General features: G+C 34.3%; 1 protein-coding gene across 11 annotated transcripts in view; it reads left to right on the forward strand.

Moving 5' to 3' along the window:
• ATF7IP (activating transcription factor 7 interacting protein) overlaps positions 1-23932 on the forward strand; it is a 113100-nt gene that overhangs the window by 66151 nt on the left and 23017 nt on the right. For all 11 annotated transcript variants that reach the window (XM_014834208.3, XM_070494855.1, XM_014834207.3 and 8 more), the window contains exons 6-9: positions 1522-1587; positions 17561-17634; positions 18744-18832; positions 21165-21803. In XM_014834208.3, the coding sequence (XP_014689694.3) occupies positions 1522-1587; positions 17561-17634; positions 18744-18832; positions 21165-21803 (868 nt within the window). The remainder of the gene's footprint in view (positions 1-1521; positions 1588-17560; positions 17635-18743; positions 18833-21164; positions 21804-23932) is intronic.

Below are 23932 nucleotides of genomic sequence, written 5' to 3' on the forward strand. Positions count from 1 at the left end.
TTGCTACAGCCACCCAGCCCTCAGCAGTCACCTCCGTGATTAGTCAGCAGCCATCAACATTGAGGCAAGACTCTCCACCAACGAAAAGATTATGACTCGCTGAAGGCTCGGATGATGGTTAGCATTTTTTAGCAATAAAGTCCTTTTCAATTAAAGTATATACATTTTTTTTTAGACATCATCCTATTGCACACTTAATAGACTACAGTGTGGTGTAAACATAATTTTTATAGGCACTGGGAAGCCAAAAAATTTGTGTGACTTTATTGCAATTATTTGCTTTATTGCAGTGGTCTTGAGCTGAATCTGCAGTGTCTCTTGAGGTATGCCTGTACATTAAAAAATTTAGTGAGAGGATAGAATTGAGTAGTACAGACTTTAGAGGAAAGTTCATGAAGTTCTCTATTCTGCTGTAATTTTTAAGGTATAAATTTCTTGGTAGAAGCAGGAAATTAAACTTTTGTGGATTTTCAAATTAGTTGTCCTTATGTATTTTTAAAATGGGCTAGTTTGGGATTAAAGTCATTTTTAAGTTTTTAATAGTATAATTGGTTCACTGTGCGATATGACTTTTGTCCACATACTCTTATTAAAACCTGTTTTTAATTATTAGCTCCTTCTCTGTGTACTAAATAGATATTTTATAAGAGCTAGAAATAATTGTCAACATTCACATATATGGAGAATTAGTTATATAACAACTTTCTGTATTAGTTTAGGGATTGGTTGCTTTCTGAATCATGAAAAAGTTTTATGTATTTTCACTTTTTCAGAGATGTCAAATTGTAAGGCAAATCCCAATGGTTATTTCCATGATTTTTATTATTTTTTAAGTAGAAAGATATATAAGTTTTAGGTTTATATATCTGATGCATTGTCAGATTAGAACTGTAGTAACTTCTAAGAAAGTCTTAAAATGCTAAGAATTATCATTTGTTGTGGATTCAGTAGTAACTGTGTAATAAAATTAGAAATTATCAGCAAATGTTTAGCTTTTCTACTCCTTCCAGACCATACTTCCCCCCAAAACATACTTTTAGATAATTGCAAAGAGAAGTAAAAATGGAATATTTCCGCCAGAAAACAGAATATATAAATAATGATTCAGTATATTACACATATAGCCATAAGTAGTATTGATGAGGGATCTTTTATGACTTACAGAGATGCTTACTCATAATTCTCATGGAGAAAAGTGTGGTTACAGCTGCGTTAAAAAATAACAAAAAACACAAGATGAGATAATCTGAAATGTACTGGTTTGTGAGCAAACGTGCATAGTTCTAGGAGGAGAAAGCTAACCTAAAATTAAGGGTGTTTACTTCTGAGTATTGAGTTCGAGTCACTTTAGCTTTCATTGATTTTCTGTATTTTCCAAGGGTATATTTTACAATCAACTTCCCTTATTTGCTGTTAGCTATTTTCTGAGGATCATGTTATCTGTGACTTTCTTATGTATGCGTGGGTTCCTTCTTAACGCCATAAACCACTTGATTTCCGTTTTGTTTTTGCTTTTTTTAGGCCAAGATAGCCAGGTTAACCAAACGCTTTGGAGCAGCCAAAGAAGATCTTAAGAAAAGACAAGAAGTAAGAATTTTTATTCTTGCATAATTAATATTAAGCTCTAAGTGGTAATCTTATGAAAAGCTAAGTTAGGTGGAAACTTACCTTATTGTATGTCTGAAATTTGCCTTCATACTGTTCGCTTCCTTTATGTTGTTTCTGGAGCTGCAGCTCTAGAACTAATTATTAACCCTTTTCTAATCCTCAGTTGCTGTTCATATATCAACACTTACATTAATCTATTTTATGTTATAGCATTCTTGAAGCTGTATTTTCTGTCCATCTTTAAAATTATGATTTTGGGATTTGTCTTGCCATATTTCTTTCTTTTTTTTTTTAAATTCTTGCCAGTGTCCTCGTCTAGTCTGTTATCATTTCCTCCAAAGTATTTTAGTCTACTTTCCACTGCCTCGAGTAGCCCTGTTTGCCTCTTTCTTCCCCCATGTAGTTAAGTCCAAACATCGTAGCAGAGCACAAACTCAAGTCTGTAGTCTAACTTTTGCTTTTTATTATTTCCTTAGTTATTCTGTAATATGTAATACATATTTTTAATACATCAGTTGTATATTGCATTATAGCTTTTATTTGAATTTCTTTCTTTTCTCTCTTTTTTTTTCCACTTGAGCAAGTTACATTTGTTTGTGTCTTGTTAGCTCCATTGTCTGGCATGTAGTAATTGGCAGTAATAATTATTTCAATAGTAATCCTTATTCATAGAGGATTTTTCTGTTGATTCATTTTCACATCTTCTTGACCTTTAAAAAAATTTATTTTGAAATAATTATAGACACACAGGAGTTGCTACAGTTGTACATATACTCCTATGAACTCTTTACCCAGCTTCTCCCAGTGGTGAAATCTTACATAACTGCAGTATAGTATCAAAATCAAGAAATTGGCACAATTCTACTAAGTAGTTATAGACCTTACTGGTTTTTGCAGTTTTTACTTGAATTCATTGTATGTGCGTGTGGATGTTGTCCTACATAATTTGATCCCGTGTATAGGTATATGTAACTCCCACCACAGTCGAGATAAGGAACTGTTCCATCACCATAAAGGGGCGCCCTCATACTGACCTTTTATAATTTCAACCTTAGCCCATCTCCCCATCCCACCCACTCCCTGTCCCCTGGTGACTACTAAACTGTTCTCCATCTCTGTATTTCTATATTGTTTTTACTTAACTTTTTTAAGCTCTGGTTTCTCTCTCTTCCTGAGCAACTGCCAGTTGGTTTTTATCTTTGTTTTACACAGACTGATCTCACTAAACCCTCATTTGGCCATACCCAAAGATTTTTTTATTATTATAGTCTTCAGTTATGTAATTAATTCTCTGATTCTAAATTCCACTTTCTCAGCTTTGTTTCTTTGTCATAATGTAAAAACTGAGCTATTTTATTTCTTATATTGGAAAATTGGTGTAAACCATTTTTTTTGCCTTTTTTATTTGCTATGCCTGAACCAAACAGGACTTTGACATTTTTCTGTTGTTTCGTACAGTATGGATTTCCACTTTTTTCCTTTCATCCTTGTGTCTGAACTAAGCGGCATGCTGCCCAGTGTGTACTTTTCCAGTGTTTGTGCATGTCAAATTTCTTCTCAAAATGACTTTCCAATTCTTGTTTATTTAGTCAAAGGACATAGGCAGAGCCTTTAAGGAATAAAGATGAAAGTGTTACCCTCCCTGAAAGGTTTGTGGTGGAGACCTACAAGTAGTAGGGAAGCAAGGAACAAATACTGTGTAATTCCTAAACTTTGGGGAAGCTTAATTTGTACAATTAGGGCATGTGGTGGTTAAAGAAAAACTGCAAGGTAGTCTTCAGTCTTTCAGATTCTCTTCCTTCCTTAGTTAGCCTGTGGGCAAGGCCAATTTTAAGTTCCAAAATTGGACATCTTTTTATCTATTCTTGTTAATATTTTCTTCTTATGAGAGAGGTTTCTAGAAGTTTCAGGAATTTTGTTCTTTCACCTCCTAATTTCCTTTAATCATGCTATTCGCTGTAATTTTATATCTGTGTCTTGCTAGGTTTTAAAAACAGGAGAGGGCCAGCCCGGTGGTAGAGTGGTTAAGTTTGCACATTCTGCTTCAGTAGCCTGGGATTCACTGGTTTGGATCCCGGGTGCAGACCTACACACTGCTTATCAAGCCATGCTGCGGCAGGCGTCCTACATGTAAAGTAGAGGAAGATGGGCATGGATGTTAGCTCAGGGCCAGTCTTCCTCAGCAAAAGGAGGAGGATTGGTGGCAGATGTGAGCTCAGGGCTAATCTTCCTCAAAAAAAAATATGGACAAAAGAAAAAAAAAACAGGAGAGATATAGAAAGAATGTTCAGAACTTTAGTTCTCTCCCTTATCAAAATTAATAAAAAAACAGTATCACTTTAAATACTTTTCTTCTATTTAGATTTGCTCCTTGGTCTTCTGATATTAACCAGTTAAAAACAAATCCCACCATTCAGGTTTGTCTTAAAACATTTTCTATTTTAATTTCTAAAAGAGCAGAAAATGCTCATAAGCTGTTTGCTATTAAGACCACATTCATAATGTGATCTGTTTTACTCCCTTATGATTGGTATCTCTAATTTTCATCCTTTCTAGTTCTTACTATAAAAGAAATGTCAAAATATTTCTCATCCTTAATGAAAATCAATGACCTAGTTGATTCTCAGTCACGTTTTAAATTAAATCTAAATCCTACATTAAAATTGTTTTTCATTTTGTGATGCACATTTTAAAAAATTCTTATTTTAATTGTGGTAAAAATATGTAACAAAATTTACCATTTTTAATTCTACAGTTCAGTAGTTTAACTCTGTTAACATTTTTGTGTAACAGATCTCTAGAACTTTCACATCTTGTAAAACTGAAACTCTGTATCCATAGAACAATGCCTCCCATTTCCCCCTCCTTTTAGCCCGTGGCAACCCTCATTGTTTTTTCTGTTTCCATGATTTTGACTACTCTAGATATCTCATAAGTGAAATCATATAGTATTTGTTCTTATGTGACTGGCTTATTTCATTCAGCATAATGTCCTTAAGTTTCATCTATGTTGTAGCATGTGACAGGATAACCTTCTTTTTAAAGGCTGAATAATGTTCCATTGTATGTACATAACACATTGTTTTTATCCATTCATTTATTGATGGATATTTGGGCTGCTTTCATCTCCTGGCTCTTGTGTATAATGCTACAGTGAACATCGGTGTGCAGGTATCTCTTTGAGATCCTGGTTTCAAGTCTTTTGGATAGGTACCCAGAAGTGAAATTGTTATATCATAGGGTAATTCTATTTTTACTTTTTTGAGGAGCCTCCATACTGATTTCTGTCCTGACCATACCATGTTAACTCCCACCAGTGGAGCACAAGTGTTAGAGTTTCTCCATATCATTGTCAACGCTTGTTATTTTCTGTTTTGTGAGTGGCCATCCCAATGGATGTGAGGTTCTATCTCGTTGTAGTTTTGATTTGCATTTCTCTAGTAATTAGTGATGTCGGACATCTTTTCATGTGCTTATTGGCCATTTTGTGTATCTACTTTGGAGAAATGTCTGTGCAGATCCTTTGCCCATTTTTTAATCAGTCTACTTCTTTTCTAGTTTATAAGTTGTAAGACTTCTTTATATATTCTGGATATTAACCCCTTATCAGATATATGATTTGCACTTATCTTCTCCTATTCTACAGATTTTCTTTTCACTCTGTTGTTTCCTTTGATATGCAGGAGTTTTTAAATTTAATGTAATCCCCTTTGTTTTTGCTTTTGTTGCCTGTGCTTTTGATGTCATATCCAAGAAATCATTGTCAAATCCAATGTAATGAAGCTTCCCCCTATGTTTTTTGCTAGAAATTTTATAGTTTACACCTTAGATTTAGGTCTTTAATCCATTTTGAATTAATTTTTGTGTATGCTGTGATGGTCCAACTTTGTTATTTTTCATTTGGATACTCAGTTTTCGCATCATTTGTTGCAAGACCATTCTTTTCCCTTTGTTTAGCCTTGGCACCTTTGTGGAAGATCATTTGACCATAGACCTGAGAATTTAGTTCTGGGTTCTCTATTCTGTTCCATTGGTTCATGTATCTGTCTTTATGCTGGCACCATACTGTTTTGATTCCTGTAGCTTTGTAACATGTCTTGAAATAAGGAAGTATGAAGCCCGCAAATTTGTTGTTCTTTTTCAAGATTTTTTTGGCAATTTAGGGTCCCTTGAGATTCCATATGAATTTTAGGATGCTTTTTTCTATTTCTGCAGAAGATGCCTTTGGGATTTTAGGGAATGCATTGAAAGTTGATCACTTTGGATAGTATGGACATTTTAACAGTATTACGTATTCCAGTCCATGAACATGGGATGTCTTTCCATTTTTTTGTGTCTTTTATTTCTTTCAACACTGTTTTGTAGTTTTTACTGTAAAGATTTTTTGTCTTCTTGGTTAAGTTTACTCTGAAATATTTTATTCTCTTTGATGATATTCTAATGGGATTATTTTCTTAATTTCTTTCTCAGATTGTTCCTTGTTAGTATATAGAAATACAACTGATTTTTGTGTATTGATTTTTCTATCCTACAACATTGTTGAATTCATTTATTAGTCCTAACACTTTTGTGGGTATAGACTCTTTAGGGTTTTCTAAATACAAGATCATTTTATCTCCCAACAGAGATAATTTTACTTCTTCCTTTCCAATTTGGCCACATTTTAGTTCATTTTCCTGCTTCAATGCTTTGGTGAGGTGTTTCTAGTACAATGCTGAACAGAACTTGGAAAGAATGGGCAACTTTGCCTTGTTCATGGTCTTAGAGGGAAAGCTTTCATTTATTCACCATTTAGTATGATGTTAACTATGGAATTTTGACTATGGTCTTTTTATGTTGAGGTAGTTTCCTTCCATTCCTAATTTGTTGGGTGTTTTTATCATGAAAAGGTGTTGAATTTTTTCAAATGCTTTTTCTGCAACAATTGAGAAAAAATCATGGTTTTTTCACTTCATTATGTTAATGTAGTGTATTATGTTGATTGATTTTCATATGTCGAGCTATTTTTGCATTATAGAGGTAAATCTCACTTAGCCATGTTGTATAATCCTTTTAATATACTGGTGAATTTGGTTTGCTGGTATTTTGTTGAGGACTTTTTCATCTATGTTCATCAGGGATATTAGCCCATAGTTTTATCTTATTGTAATATCTTTGACTCTGGTATTAGGATAATGCTGGCTTCCTAAAAGGATTTTGGAAGTGTCTCTCTTCAATTTTTGGAAGAGTTGAGAGAGGCAGTTGTTAATTCTTCTTTAAATGTCTGATAAAATTCTTCAGTGAAGCCGTCTGGTCCTTGGCTCTTTTTGTTGGTAGGATGATTTTGATTACTGATTCAATCTCCCTACTTGTTTAGTTTCATTCACATTTTTATTTCTTCTTGATTCAGTCTTGGTAGGTTGTCTATTTCTAGGAGTTTATCCGTTTCTTCTAGGTTATCAAATTTGTTGTCATGTAATTGTTCATACTAGTCTCCTATTATTTTTATTTCTGTGGGAACAGTTATAATGACTCCACTTTCATTTATGATTTTATTTATGTCTTCCCTCCTTTTTCTTAGGTAATCTAGGTAAAGTTTTGGTGATCTTTTAAAACACCAACATTTACTTTCACTGATTTCTTTTTCTATTGATTTTAATTTCTCTATTTCATTTACTTTTGCTGTAATCTTTATTACTTTTTTCCTTCTTCTAACTTTGAGTTTAGTTTGTTTTTCATTTCTAGTTCTTTCAAGTGTAAAGTTAGGTTTTTGATTTGAGATCTTTCTTAAAGGATTTACCATTTAATCTTTCCTCTTAGTTCTACCTTTGTTGCATAAAGTTCTTTGTAAATTTGGTATTTTGTGGTTGTGTTTTCGTTTGTCTCAAGATCTTTTCTAATATTTCTTGTGATTTCTTTTGCACATTGGATTTTTAAGTGTTTTTATTGTATTTTTTTTTTCAGTTATTTTATTGTGGTCATAATGGTTTATAACATTGTGTAGTTTCAGGTGTACATTATTATTTATCAGTTTTCATATAGACAGCATCATGCTCATCACCAATAGTCTAATTTTTATCTGCCATCATACATATGTGCCCCTTTACCTCTTTCACCCACCTTCCAAGCCCCTTCCCCTCTGACAACCACTAATCTGTTCTCTTTATCCACATGTTTGTTTCTTTTCCACATATGAGTGAAATCATGCTGTGTTTGTCTTTCTCTGTGTGGCTTATTTCATTAATATCATACCCTCAAGGTCCATCCACGTTGTTGCAAATGGGATAATTTTGTATTTTTTTATGGCTGAGGGTTTTCCATTGTATATAAGTACCACATTTGCTTTATCAATTCATCCAATGCTTGGGTTGCTTCCATGTCTCAGCTATTATGAATAATGCTGCGATGAACGTAGGGTGCATAAATCTCTTTGAATTGTTCATTTCAACTTTGTTGGATAAATACCCAGTAGTGAGATAGCTGGGTTGCATGGTATTTCTATTTTTAAATTTTTGAGAAATCTTAATACTGTTTTCCATAGTGACTGCACCAGTTTGCATTCTCACCAGCAGTGTATGAGGGTTCCCTTTTCTCCACATCTTCTCTAATGTTTCTTATTTTTTGCCTTGTTAATTGTAACCACTCTGACAGGTGTAAGGTGAAATCTTATTGTAGTTTTGATTTTCATTTCCCTAATAATTAGTAGTGCTGAACATCTTTTCAAGTGCCTGTTGGCTATCTGTATATCTTCTTTGGAAAAATGTGTTTCTGTCCTCTGCTAGTGTTTTGATTGGGTTGTTTGTTTTCTTGTTGTTGAGTTGTATAGGTTCTTTGTATATTTTGGAAATTAACCCCTTGTTGGGTATATGACTTGCAAATATTTTCTCCCAGTTGGTGGCTGGTCTTTTTGTTTTGTTCATGATTTCCATTGCCTTGCAGAAGCTCTTTAGTCTGATATAGTCCCATTTGTTTATTTTTTGTTTTGTTTCCATGCCTGAGTGGACATGGTATTTGAAAAGATGCTGCTAAGACCGATGTCAAAGAGAGTACTGCCTATATTTTCTTCTAGAAGTTTTATGATTTTAGGTCTTACCTTCAAGTCTTTAATGCATTTTGAATTAATTTTTGCGTATGGTGTAAGATAATGGTCTACTTTCATTCTTTTGCATGTGGCTATCCAGTTTTCCCAACACCATTTATTAAAGAGACTTTCCATTCTCCATTGTATGTTCTTGGCTCCTTTATCGAAGATTAGCTGTCCATGGATGTGTGGTTTTGTTTCTGGGTTCTCTGTTCTGTTCCATTGATCTGTATGTCTATTTTTGTGCCAGTACCATGCTGTTTTGATTACTATAGCTTTGTAGTATATTTTGAAGTCAGGGACTGTGATACCTCTAGCTTTGTCCTTTTTCCTCAGGATTGCTTGGCTTGTTCAAAGTCTTCTGTTGTTTCATATAAATTTTAGAATTCTTTGTTTTTTTTCCATAAAAAATGTCATTGGGATTCTGATTGGGATTGCGTTGAATCTGTAGATTGATTTAGTTAATAGGGACATTTTAACTATGTTTATTCTTCCAATCCATGTGCATGGAATATCTTTCCATTTCTTTATGTCATTTTTGATTTTTTTCAATAATGTCTTATAGTTTTCTTTGTATAGGTCTTTCACCTCCTTGGTTAAATTTATTCCTGGAAATTTAATTATTTTTGTTGCAATTGTAAATGGGATTTTACTTTTGACTTCTCTCTGCTAGTTTGTTGTTAGTGTATAGAAATGCAACTGATTTTTGTAAGTTGATTTTGTACCCTTCAACTTTGCTGTAGTTCTTGATTATTTCTAATAGTTTTCTGGTGGATTCTTTAGGGTTTTCTATATGTGGAATCATGTTGTCCACAAAGAGCGAGAGTTTTACTTCCTCTTTTCCAATTTGGATACCTTTTACTTCTTTTACTAGCGTAATTGCTCTGTCCAAAACCTCCAGTACTATTTTCAATAGGAGTTGTAAGAGTGGGCCCCCATGTCTTGTCCCTGTTCTCAGAAGAATGGCTTTCAGTTTCTGACTGGCAAGTATGATGTTGGATGTGGGTTTGTTACATATGGCCTTTGTTATGTTGAGGTAGTTTCCTTATATACCCATTTTAGTGAAAGTTTTTATCATAAATGGATGTTGTCACGTGCTTTCTCTGACTCTATTGAGATGATCATATGCTTTTTATTCCTCATTCTGTTAATGTAGTGGATCACATTGATTTGCAGTTGTTGAACCATCCCTGCATCCCTGGTATAAAGCACACTTGATTGTGGACATGATCCTTTTAATGTATTGTGTTTTGTTTGCCAATATTTTGTTGATGATTTTTGCATCTGTGATCATCAGTGATATTGGCCTATAATTTACCTTTTTTGTATTGTCCTTTTCTGGCTTTGGGAATGGAGTGATGTTGGCCTCATAGAATGAGTTAGGAAGTGTTCCATCCTCTTCAATTTTTTGGAATAGTTTCAGGATAGGTAGTAAGTCTTCCTTGAATGGTTGGTAGAATTCTCCAGAGAAGGTATCTGGTCCTGGACTTTTGTTCTTTAGGAGGTTTTTGATTGCTGTTTCGATCTCTTTGTTTCTGATTTGTCTATTCACATTCTGTATTTCTTCTTGATTCAGTTTTGGGAGGTTGTATGAATCTAAGAATTTATCCGTTACTTCTAAGTTATCCAGTTTGTTGGCGTATAGTTTTTCATAGTATTATCTTATAATCCTTTGTGTTTCTGCGGTGTCTGTTGTAATTTCTCCCTTTCATTTCTAATTTTATTTATTTGGGCCTTCTCTCTTTTTCCTTAGAGAGTCCAGCTAAGAGTTTGTCAATTTTGTTTATCTTCTCAAAGGACTAGTTCTTAGTTTCATTGATCCTTTCTACTGTATTTTTTAGCCTCTATTTCATTTATTTCTGGTCTGAAGGGGATAACCCTTCTGCTGACTTTGGGCTTTGTTCTTTTTCTAGTTCTGTTAGATGTAGTTTAAGATTACTTATTTAAGCTTTTACTTGTTTGTTGAGTTGGGCCTGAATTGTCATGAGTTTCTCTCTTAGATCTGCTTTTGCTGCATCCCATAAGAGTTGATATGTTGTATTTTCATTTTCTTTTGTTTCCAGTATTTTAAAAATTTGTCCTTTGATTTCTTCATTGACCCAATGGTTGTTCAGTAGCAGCATGTTCTTTAGTCTCCACGTATTGTGACTGTCCCAGCTTTTTTCCTTGTAGTTGATTTCTAGTTTCATAGCATTGTGGTTAGAAAAGATGATTGATATAATTTGTCTTCTTAAATTTATTGAGGCTTTGCTTGTTTCCCAACATATGGTCTATCTTTGAGATGTTCCATCTGCACTTGAGAAGCATGTGTATTCTGCTGTTTTTGGATGGAATATTCTATATATATCTGTTAAGTCCATCTGATCTAGTGTTTCATTTAAATCCATTAGTAACTTGTTGACTTCCTGTCTGGATGATCTATCTGTTGATATAAGTCGGGTGTTGAGGTCCCCTACTATTATCGTATCTTATTACAGCTGAGATGTGTTTCCTGCAGGCAGCAAATTGTTGGGTCTTGATTTTTAATCCATCCAGCTACTTTGTGTCTTTTGATAGGAGAATTCAGTCCGTTTAAAATTAGGGTGACTTTTGAAATATGAGGGCTTAGTAGTCCAATTTATTCCTTGTTTTCTGGTTATTCTATATTTCCATTCTTTCTCTTCCCTTATATTTCTGACTGCCATTTCAGTTTGCTGGCTTTCTGTGATGGTTTTCTCTTTATTTATGAATAGTGACTCTCCTCTCGTTTTTTGCTTAGTGCTTACTGTGAGCTTTCTATAAATGATCTCCATTTTCTGGAGATGAGATAGCCCATTCTCTGATAGCCTGTTATGTCCATTAGCTTAGGAACGTTCCATCCCTTTTCTCTTCAACTTCTCGGTTATTGTCATAAATTATTCTCTTTTGTTTTGTGAGTTTGTGACTAAATTGAAGTGTTTATAGTTATTTTTGATACTTTCCTTCCATTTATCATTTATGTTATAATCGTTTGCTCACCTGTTCTGATAGATAGCTTCAATTTTCTGGTTTCGTCTGTCTACTTATCTCCTTGCGCAAAGCTTTGGAAACCTTTGCCTTTTTCTTTCAAGTATGAGGTGTTCCTTCATCATTTCTTGTAACAGATATCTAGTTGCGATGAACTCCTTTAACTTTTGTTTATCTGGGAAAATTTTTATTTCTCCATCATATCTGAAGGTTAGTTTTGCTGAATAGACTATTCTTGGCTGAAAGTCTTTGTTTTTTATTATTCTGCATATATTATTCCATTCTCTCCTAGTTTGTAAAGTTTGCGGAGAAGTCTGCTGAAAACCTGATAGGGGTTCCTTTGTAGGTTATTTCCTTTTGCCCTGTTGCCCTTAATGTTTTTTCTTTGTCCTTAACTTTTGTCAGTTTTACTGTTGCATGCCTTGTAGAGGTCTTTTTGCATTGACTTAATTAGGAGTTCTGTTGGCTTCATGTACTTGTAAGTCAAGTCCTCCCCCAGGTTTGGGAAGTTCTCATATTATTTCTTTGAACAAGCTCTCTTGCTCCTTTCTCCCTCACTTCTCCCTCTGGAATACCTATAGGTCTTAGGTTGTATTTCCTTATTGAGTCAGATATTTCTTGGAGAATTTCTTCATTTAAAAAAAATTCTTAGTTCTTTCTCTTCCTCCACCGGAAGCATTTCTATATTTCTGTTCTCTAAATTACTAGTTCTGTCCTCCATAATGTCAGCTCTGTTTTTTAAGGATTCTAGATTATTTTTTATCTCATTTGTTCTGTTTTCATCTGTGGAATTTATGGGGATTTTTGTTCTTTTTTTAGTTTCAATCTTTTTGGTCAAGTATTCCTTCTACTCATTAATTGTATTCCTGCGTTCATTGGACTGTCTTTCTGAGTTTTCTTGTAACGTGTTGAGTTTCTTTATGTCAACTATATTTTGAGTTCTCTCTCATTTAGAATGTAAATTTTTGTGAGTTCAGGATTGGTTTCTGAAGAGTTGTCATTTGCCTTCTGCTGTGAAATGTTACTGTGGTTTTTTGTGGTGTTTACTGAATTGATCCTTTGCTGGTGTGTTTGTAGTAGTATCAGGTCACAGATTTCTCCTGCCACCTCTGGAGGGGAAGGAAGCTCTGTTTTCCAAACCTGCAACCTCTGCTGGAATCTTTGCCAGCAGGGCTTGTCTGTGTTTGCCCGCTGGCCGCAGCCTCTTGGCAAATCACATAGAAACTTGCAGGTGCTCTGGTACAGGACTGCTGCCTTTGCAGCAGACCGGCCAACCTAGTGTGCTAAGTGGGAGAGGAGGGGCACTTTCCTGTGTGCATGCAGGCTACTTTGCACTCATAGGTGCTTTGCCTGAGCTGCTGCACTTGTTGGTGGCTCCTTAGTGGGGGCTGTCTCTCTACTCGGTGGAGAGCGATCCCATGTATGGGGGCTACTGTGGCATGGCATGTGCTCCCTTGGCTAGGCCGGATCTCTTTTAAACTGAAAACATTCATGTACAGGCCTCATTGCTCCCTGCCTCCTCTTACAGTCATGCTTGCTACCATGTGAGGACCTGCCACCTAGATTGCTGCCACTGAGGAAGGGGAGGGATCCACTCACCTCTTTCCACTGCTTCCTGGGGATCCAGTCCCCCCACTTTCAGATGTGTGGTTGCATGGATCTCTCAGACATCCTATTTTGCTTTTGAGGGACTCCTCTATTGGTTAATGAATGTGTGTTTAGTTGCACCTTAGTGGGGAGAGACTAGAAACAACAGATTCTTCCATGATGCTGATGTCACGTCCCTTTTAAGTGAGTTTTTAAATTTCTATGTATTTTTGACTTTTCCCTTTTCTTTCTATTATTGATTCCTAGTCCTTTTCCATTGTGGTCAGAAAAGATATTTAGTATAATTTTCATTCATTTAAATTTGTTAATGCTTGTTTTGTGACCTAATATATGTTCTGTCTTGGAGAGTGTTCCATGTACATTTGAAAAAAATGTTTATTCTTTTGTTGTTTGGTGAAAATTACTGTGTGCGTCCATTTTGTCCATTTATTCTATAGTGTTGTTCTGTTCTCCTGTCTCCTTATCATTTTCTGTCTGGATTTACCTAACCATTATATAGAATGATGTATTGAAGACTACTACTATTATTTTGTTGCCGTCTATTTCTGCTTCTGTTCTGCCAGCTTTTGTGTTGTATATTTGGGGGCCTTGATGTTATGTGCATATTTACTTATAAATGTTATAGCTGGTCATTTGACCCTTTATTAGTATATAAAGTTCTTCTTTGTCTCTTGTGACAGCTTTTTACTTTAGATCTCTTGCCCTATGTATGTACGGCCACCCCCTACTCTCTTTTGGTTACCATTTGAATGGAATATCTTTTTCCATTCTTGTATTGTCCGCCTGTGTGTCTTTATATCTAAAGTGTGTTTATTGTTTACAGTGTATGACAGCATCCTGTTTTTGTATCTATTAAGCCAGTGTATGGCTTTCCATGCAGAATTTAAACCATTTAGATTTTAAGTAGTTACTGTAGGGAGGGACTTTTTATTGCCATTTTGTTAATTATTTTGTATTCATCTTGGTGGTGTTTTGTTTCTTTTCCTTTTTTGCTTACATTGTGTGTGGGGTTTTTTTTTTTTTACTTAAAATGTGTAATTCTTTTCTCATTTTCTTTTATGTATCTTCTTTAGGTATTTTCTCTGGGGTTACCATGGGGATTACGTAAACTATCCTAAAGTTACCACTGTTTTAAACTGGTAACAACTTCAATCACATCTAAGAACTCTCCTCTTTACAGCTTCACCCCACTCTATGTTATTGATATCTTACATATCTTTTTATATTGTGTCTTGTTTAGCATAGATTTACAGTTATTTTTAGTGCTTAAATTCTGTTCCAGAACTAACCATGATTTGTGCACCATCTTTACAGTAATCTAGGATTCTATATTTGTTCATTTATCTTTACCAGAGAATTCCATATTTTTGTGTGTGTTCAACTTGGTATCTAGTGTCCTCTCATTTCCAGTTCAAGTACTCTTTTTTAACATTTCCTGTATGGCAAATCTAATGGTGATAAACTCCCTTCAACTTTTTATTTACCTGAGAAAATCAGTATTTTGCCTTCATTTTTGAGTGAAAGGTTTGCTGGATATAATAGTCTTGTTTGGCAGGGGTTTTTTTCCCCCAAGCATTTTGAATATATCATCCCACTCCCTGAAGCCTGCTAAGATTCCACTCAGAAAATCACTGATAGTTTTTGGGGAGCTGCCTTGAGTGTCACTTTTCTCTTGCTACTTTCAAAATTCTTTATTTGTGACTTTTGACAGCTTGATTGTGTTGTTTCTCATTGAAGGTTGCTTTGAGTTATCCTCGCTGGAGGTTTTTGAGCTTCTTGAATTTAAATGTCAGTTTTCTTCCTCGGATTTGGAAAGTTGTTGGCCATTATTCATGGCCATTGTTCAAGCAGACTTTCTGCCTGTTTTCTTTCTTCTTTCATTCTGGGACTTCCATGTTCATGTGTTGGTCCACCCAGTGGTGTCTCATAAATCCATTCAGCTGTTTTCACTTATTTCAGTCCTTTTTCTTTTTGTTCCTGTAACTTGATAATTTTAAATGACTTGTTTTCAAGTTCACTGATTCTTTATTATACTCGATACAGTTTGTTGTTGATCCTCTCTAGTAAATTTTCAATTCACTGATTGTATTCTTCAGTTCCAGAATTCTGTTAGTTCTATTTTATAGTTTCTATCTCTTTATTAATATTCTCATTTTCTTAATGCGTCATTTTCCTAATTTCGTTTAGTTTTCTGTATTCTGTTTTGTCTCATTGAGAACGTCTTGTTGGTTATTTTCAATTCTCTTTTGGATAATTCATAGATCTTTGTTTCTTTAGGGTCAGTTCCTGGAAATAGATTGCTTTGATTGGGCCGTATTTCCATTTTTTTGTAAGTCTAGTTCTCTTTTGTTGAAATTTGCACATTTAAAAAAATTGCCACCTCTCCGTGTCTCTTTGGAATATCTTTGTACAGAGGATGATCTTCATTAGTCAGCCCAAGTAGATACTCTGGGGGCCTCTCAAACCTTTTCAATATCTCATCTTCTGTGAGCTTGTGCCTGTAATCTCCCATCTGAAGCAGTTTTTCTCTTTCTACTTGGGAGCTCCCCCAGCTGTCTTTCATAATTCAGTCTTGGTTTTGCAAGCAGTGGTTTGGGATGTCCCTCTGCTGTCTGTCTGTGTTGCTGTTATTTTTCTGGTGCTGTACCAAGCCAATAGACTTGCCTTTGTTCTTTCCCACCCAAAGACATTCAGCGTGTACTGCTTCCTCCAGGTTAGGTAAGACAGGAACTAATGCCTTGGGTAGTTGCCCCAAAAGCCGGAATGTTGCATGCAAGTTCCACTCTTCTCTTTCCTTCCTGATGTAGAAGCCTCGAGTGGGGAATTTTCTCTTGATTGTGCAGTGATGTGTGGGGAGGATCATGGGGTTTGGCATGTAAGTGCAGCAGAACTTCTTGCCCACTGCAGTGCACTGCTTCTTGGCTGTCTTCTCACTTGGAGTGCTATAACCTTTCAACTGGTTTCTGGAATTCTCACAAAGGAAATTTGATCTGTATGTTATTATATCATTGACTCCGTGAGGGAAGGGGGTGTGGGGATTCCTAGTGTTCTGTCTTTCTGATGTCAGCACACAGTAGTGTTTAAGGTCCTGTATCTTATGACTCCATACCAGGTTCTAAGGCAATTGTATTTATTTCTGTTTTATGCTTTACTCCTCTTTTTTCTGTTTTCTCTTTGAAGTATTTTTTACCTTAACTATTTTGTGTGTACTAATTACTCAAAGACCTATTTGAAGATGCATTCCTTTCCCCAAATACTTTTTTAAAAACTTTTTCCATTGACACTACACTGTTATTTTGCTTTTCTATTTGTTTCAAATATCTTTGTGTCCACAGATTTTAAGTAGTTAGAGCAGTTTTTCTTAATTCAATCTTTTGTCACCTCTACACATATAACCAGTATAATGCTATTCTTTTTGGTTAAAATTACCTTTTTAGCCTATAAAAATCAGCAAGATCTACTTGTTGTTGAGAAGAGAGGAGTGAATAGTGGCATCTGTTTGATGTGATCCTAAGCACTTGTCACCTTCAGTTTAACATGTGGTATTATTACACTTAATTAATTCCTGAGCAGAGTTATTTTATTTATTTTTCTCAATTTATGTAATGAATAATGATAGTGTCATTAATGATAGAGGCCCAAATAATGGTAATTAACATGTAGATGTTAGCATTCATTTCTATATTCCTTGTTTTTGGGGGTGAAAATGTTGAAGTTAGTTGATATTTAAGTTTAGAATTGAGACATCTTTTTATGAAATTATGTGACATAGTGGCAAATAGTTTTTAAACAAAAATCGTAAAAGTAATTTGATTTGAGGCCTAAGACACCACTTAATTGGTAATCAACTACTTCTGGGGAAGAATAAATATGTTCCTTGCTTCTTGAGTTTCTTGTGGTAATCTTGTGCCCTGCTGTGCCTGATACATAGTAGGGATTCACTAGATAATTATTGTGAGTGTGTCCAGTTATTCTTTATATTCATATTGTTAGTATTTGTTGAACCCTTAAAGCATGTAAGCCGTTTTTACATTCTTTATTTATTCATCTCAAAAAACTGACGTGTAGGCATTATTATATTCATCTTTCATGTGATAAGCAGCTGTTTCAATAGAATAAGTAATTTGCTTATAGCATAACTAATAATTGGCAACACCAAGATTCAAATTCTTGTCTCAACTAACAGTATTTTTCACTATATTACAGAAGTAACAGATAGTATATTGAAAGGATTAAAGTTATATCTTCAAAGATTTCTGTGTTTTGAGTTTTATTTTACATTGTATTTTTGTCCCCCAGAATCCACCAAATCCACCTGTCTCACCAGGGAAGTCTGTGGTTGATGTCAACAGCAATAACAGTGTGCCCTACAGGTAAGAATTATGAACAGTCTCTTTGTCACTTCTTTTTCTTTGTTATCTTATCCTCTTTTTCTGCCATTTTTTTTTGTTTGTTTTTAATTAAATTTACTTAAACTTGAAGAAAAAATAAAAACACTTTACCCATTTCTCCCATCCACCACCTCCTGCCTCTGGCAACTACCAGTCTCTTCTGTGTATCTATGAGCTTGGCCTATTTATTTATTTTTAGATTCCACATTTAAGAGAGGTCATATGGTATTTATCTTTTTCTGTCTGACTAATTGCACTTAGCATAATGCCCTTGAGGTCCATCTATGTTGTTGCAAGTGGAAAGATTTCATTCTTTTTTATGAGTGAATAATATTCCATTTATACACACATACCACAGTTTCTTTATGCATTCATACATTGATGGACATTTATGTTGCTTTCATATCTTTGTTATTGTAAAAAGTGCTGCAGTGAACATGGGAGTGCATATATTGTTTTGAATTAGTGTCCTAATTAGTCCTAATCATCTGGTAATTTTATCTTTAATTTTTTAAGGAATCTCTATACTGTTTTTCATAGTGGTTGTAGCAATTTACCTTCTCACCAACAGTGCACAAGAGTTTTAAATAACAAGTCTGTCAAGTTTTTAAATAACAGGACAAGCTTCTGATTTTTCTTTATTTTCCATAACAATCTTGGAATGTAGTCCTATGTATTTATGTAGAGGTATATGTTTTGTATACTGGACTAAGTATGTTTCCTTCTTTTTTGCTTTGTCATAGTTGTTTATGCATATTGGTTTTGTTAATTATTATAGGCTTTCTTTGGTCATTGCGGGTTTCTTTAACCACTTGTCCTAAATAATATTCTCTCAAATAATGGAGAAATGCTTTGGTCAGGGGTGATAAAAACTAATGTCTGCAGATATTAAGACCTACATGTGGTTTGCAGGTAGAAGTACTGAGGACATTAGAATGTAGGAGGAAGACTCTTCCCTATGCTCTAGTTTAGTGCTACAATACCCACGCCTAACCACTCTTTTTCCTATAAGCCACTGATTTCTCTATACATAAATCAATGTCCCCTAGAATGGCATATCCATTGACTATTTGTGTATGTATATTTCATAGAAATGTAACCACAGTGAGACAGATGCTGGAGTCCAAAAGAAATGTAAGCGAGAGTGCACCACCATCCTTTCAAACCCCTGTGAATACAGGTAATGTTCTTCAACACCGAAATACATTTTCCCAGGAACTGAAGGCATTGGTTCTCTTTTATTACATGCTTTTGAGGTTCAGAGGGACTAAGAAACTGAGCATATTGGTCTAAAATTGAGTGCTAAGTAAAAAATTTTATTAAAATATCAGGATTACAAATATGCATACAAGTATAGAAATTCAAATCTCCACTATAGTGTTTCTTAAACTTTCTGGTCTCCATATCCCTGTATAAACTTATAAAATGATCAAGAACCCCCAAAAGCTTTTGTTTTTGTGGGTTATATTAATTGATACTTACTGTAGTAAAAATTAAAACAAACATGTTAAATATTTATTCATTCAAAAATATTAAAAAAGCATTATGTAATTCACATAACATGTTTTAATGAAAAACAACTATTTTCCAAGCTTAAAAATTTAATGAAAAAAGTGTTACATTTTTATAAATCCTTTTCATACCTTGCTTAAAAACTTAAGAGGGCCTAAGATAGCTGGATTCTTATATGTATGTATGCATTCAGGCTGTTACAATTTGTTGTTTTGATTTATGCAATTTGAAGTATATGAAGAAAATTCAGCTTCATACAAATTTGTAGTTGGAAAAGGGTTAGCCCTTTTAGAGAATTGTGGATATTTTTCTTTGACACAGTCAACTTGTTGTTTATTAAAGGTTTGTTGTAAAGTGGAATCTGAAACCATACCAATTAACTTTTCAAATTTTTTTATTAAATTCATTCCTCTGTCTTATAGTTGGATATATCTTTTATGAATATCATTCCTAGATCATTTGGAAAATATTCACTGATTTATCTAAATCTTCCAAATTTTGAGACATCTCATTAATTTTTTTAAAGAATCACATTCATTTATTTCACTGTTGAGTCTAAAAGTCTAAAGTTTGGGAAACTGTCATGCTCTCAGTGGCAAATAGTAGCTTTTTCCAAAGTTCTAATTTTTCTTTCTAAAACTTTAATTTTACTATTGCCAATAAACATTGTTGGTTGTTTTCTGTGAAGTGACTGCTTTACTTGGTTTATTTTTAAGAGGAAATTTGCTAACTACCCAAGTATGAACAACCACAGTATGTCTGTAAGTCATTCTTTCAAGTATAGATAGTCTTCCATGAAAAAGGCTGTTAGCTCAGATTACAACTCAAACAATCATAGAAGCTCTTTTTCTTTAGCCAGCCGTTCTACTTTGGTGTGCAGCAGTAATGCTGTATGAGTGTGTACTTCCTGTGTCTTCACACAGCATGTTAAGCCTTATACTGAAGGGTTAAGATTTAATGAAATAGGTCGTTTTTACTACTTCATCATGGACATTCTTACATGGAACTGGTTTTGTTTGGTTGTTTTTCACTGTGAACATGTGGTGGTAAAGAGTGCAGTGACAGTTTGGTACTGCTACCTTGGTTTTTGTACTGCATCAGAAGCTTTACTCACCATTGCCTTTTCCCTGTCCCTACAAATACATACATGGTGAAAAAGTCAAATGTCTTATTGTTGTTAAGAAAATAGTTTTGACATTGCAAACTCCCTGAAAGGGTCTCCATAACCTCCAGGTATCCCCCTGGACCACACTTTGAGACTCGCTACTCTTAGTAACCATGTTCAAATGAGAATAAACACAAGTAGTTGAACCAAAATTACTTTAAGACTCCAGTGATCATCAGCTTTATTTTCTCTCATCTTTGGCCTTCTTCCTCATTTCTTAATTCATCTCCCATCTTCATTCTGCTATTTTGCATATCATAAAATGTCAGTAGAGTATCAAAGAGGCAGCCTCCTCTCACTAGTTCCTCTCCCAGGCAATTCAATAAAACTTGATCCTCAAATTCAAGTTTCACATGGTCCAAATGATAAAATACCATGACAAAGCCTATCTGTTATTCATTAATAGTGATGACTGTTAATGGATTTTTTCTTTGAGTATATATATTACCAGTGTCCTAAGGATTTATAGTGTTTTTAGTGTAGTTTCAAAAATATCTATAAAATTTTACTAAGTTTTCAGTGTTTTTTTATTTGTTTTTCCAGTTGGTTACTCTGAAGTGATTATAGTAATTTTCAGACTCTTATGATACTGAGATAGCTGTTCTCCATATTAATCATTAACCATGTGATAGTCTCATAATGTACCAAAAATAGCTATGAAAATATTTCTACAGATTTAATTCTAAGAATTTCCAGAATTAGATCTGGAAAAAAATTTCATCATGAAAGACGTTACTGTATCTACTGCAATGCATTAAATTTGTATTGTGTCATATTATCCTGCTTATAAATGAAAATAACCATTTAAACTGCAACTTCTTTTTTCTTTCTATAGTATCTTCAACCAATCTTGTCACTCCTCCAGCAGTTGTCACTAGTCAACCCAAATTGCAGACTCCAGTGACTTCGAGTTCTCTGACAGCACCGTCAGTTCTTCCTGCACCTAACACAGCCACAGTAGTTGCTACTACTCAGGTGCCTAGTGGAAATCCCCAACCTACAATCTCTTTACAACCTTTGCCGGTGATTTTGCATGTACCTGTTGCGGTATCCTCCCAGCCTCAGCTCCTACAGAGCCATCCAGGGACTTTAGTGACCAATCAACCATCTGGCAACGTTGAATTCATTTCTGTGCAAAGCCCACCTACAGTGAGTGGTCTTACCAAAAATCCAGTATCCTTGCCGTCCTTGCCAAACCCTACTAAACCAAACAACGTTCCTTCTGTGCCCAGTCCTAGTATTCAAAGGAACTCTCCTGCCAGTGCTGCACCATTAGGAACAACACTTGCTGTACAGGCTGTTCCAACAGCACACTCTATTGTACAAGCCACAAGGACTTCTTTACCCACAGTAGGCCCGTCAGGACTCTATAGTCCATCAAATAATCGAGGTCCTATACAGATGAAAATTCCAATTTCTGCTTTTAGTACTTCATCTTCGGCAGAGCAGACCAGCACTACCACCCCAAGAATTGGTAAGTCACTCTGTAGGTTTAATAATAGAAATGCAAGCATGTTAATGGCCTATAGGTAATTGAACTTGTGTGTGGGTGTGTGTGTGTGGAAGTGGCTAGCATTTTTGAAAGAACAGAGTAAATAGAATATCCTAGAGATTATTTTTAGTAAGTTTTTGGTTTTCAAAGAAATGATGTTGTTAAAATGGGATTTGAAAGAGTTTGAGTGAGAAGTTAGCATTTATAGTTGATCTTTTAGTAATTTTCCTAATCTGGGTGAATTTTTCGTTTAGGCTTTGTAGCAAGCATTATGAATTGCTTTTATAATACATTTGTCAGGAATATCTGAATAGAGCAAATTTATTTTAAAGTATCTAGAGGACATAATATGTGTTTATAAAGGGAAAATAAAAACCAGATATCTTCCCTAACCAGCTGGAAAATGCCTTTGTGCATTCATGACTCACATCTTCCAAATTTGAACACTTTAAAAATTGTCCCTCTCTAATTTACTACAAAATGTTTGCTTCTGGTTTTCTCTTTTGTATATTTTCCCATATGACATATGATTATGTTTGTATATACTTCGAAGTATTACAAAAAGGAGAACTTGATTGTTCTTGTATTTAAAATCTGTAAAACTGTATCTTCCTTGTTCTTAGAAAGTGTGCATTTTGCTTGCACTCTTGAACTTGCTAGTATTCGTTTCTGACTCCACATCTATTCCCACTCCTCTTGAAAAGACAGGCAAGAATGGGTAGACATCAAGTGTATAATGAAATTGCTATAGTATCTGTCTTATTGATATAGTAAGTGACCACGAAATAGAAGAAACAGATTCTAAAGTACAAAATTACTTTTATAAGTGAGATGTACAAGCCTTTGGGTTTTTTTTCCCTAATTTCTTCATGTAGCCATTAGTCATGTACTTGCCCTGTGAGTTTGTTTTCTCATACAAAGTAGTGATGATATTTCACAGAATTGTTGAGAGAGTAAATGAGTGGCAGATCAAATTTAATATTGGACTGCAGCTGAGAGTCACCTCATACAATTAACATCTGGGATATAAGAGTAAATCTGAAATTTTATATAAAAATGCAATTATTAGTAATATTAGTATTTAAAATGTATGTTTGCACAATACAATAACAATATTTTTTAGCATTATCTACTACCGTATTATTCCTTAGACACTCTAATTCATGTTTACAACACTAAAAGATGCTTACTTTTAATTGAGGTTAGATGATTAAGATTTTGGGGGATTAGTTCATTTTTCTCTAATTTATTTTTCTAATCCTCAGTATTTTTTAATATGTCAAGGGGAAGATGATTTATCATGGACATTGTTTTATGTGATTTTGGAGCTTTTCCTCTTTAGAAATATTGAGCATAAGTTGACATTGTTTTTAATTCATAGTCACAAGGTGAGATATATTCTTAAATATAGCACTTTTCCTGAAAGACCATGGCCTGAAAAGAAAGAAATAACTCAAGAGATTTTGATGAATGTTACGAATTCTAGTACTCTAAATACTTCTACACATATCAAATTATAGTATAATTTCATTACTGTTCTCAAAATTTTTATGAATATTTGTTTACGGAAAGGGTATATTTTCCCCTGTTATCTAGCTAATGCACTTTATTAGTTGTAATGTGTCAGTCTGTTTTGTATTTAATTACTTGATTATTCTTAATTATTTTTGTATATAAAATTAATAGTTTTCACAATCATTATTAAATAGTGCATCATTCTACTTTTCTGATAATATACATTTATACTTACACTTAAAATTTTACATTTTAGCATATTTAAGACATTTATATGTACTTTAATATATAAATTATATTAAGGAAATCTTCATTTCAAGCTCTATTTAGAACGCTTATCTTTGAAACGCTTACTTTACATTTGAAAGTAAATTATTAGGTATTAACTATAAATGTAAATGACAGGCTTTGTTTGTGTGTTGTTCATAATATTAATTAGATTGAGATCCTATGAGATGATACTTTCTTTGATCATGTATAATTTCAGGAGTGCCATAAATTATGTTAAAGTAGGCATTTAGCTGTTTAGGCTTCCCGAAAACTAACTGAAGCCAGAGAGCAAATTTTGGCTGAATATGAAGGTTGAAGCTAAACTT

The sequence above is a fragment of the Equus asinus genome, chromosome 22 (genome assembly GCF_041296235.1).
Source record: "Equus asinus isolate D_3611 breed Donkey chromosome 22, EquAss-T2T_v2, whole genome shotgun sequence".
In the NCBI taxonomy this organism is placed as follows: Eukaryota; Metazoa; Chordata; class Mammalia; order Perissodactyla; family Equidae; genus Equus; species Equus asinus.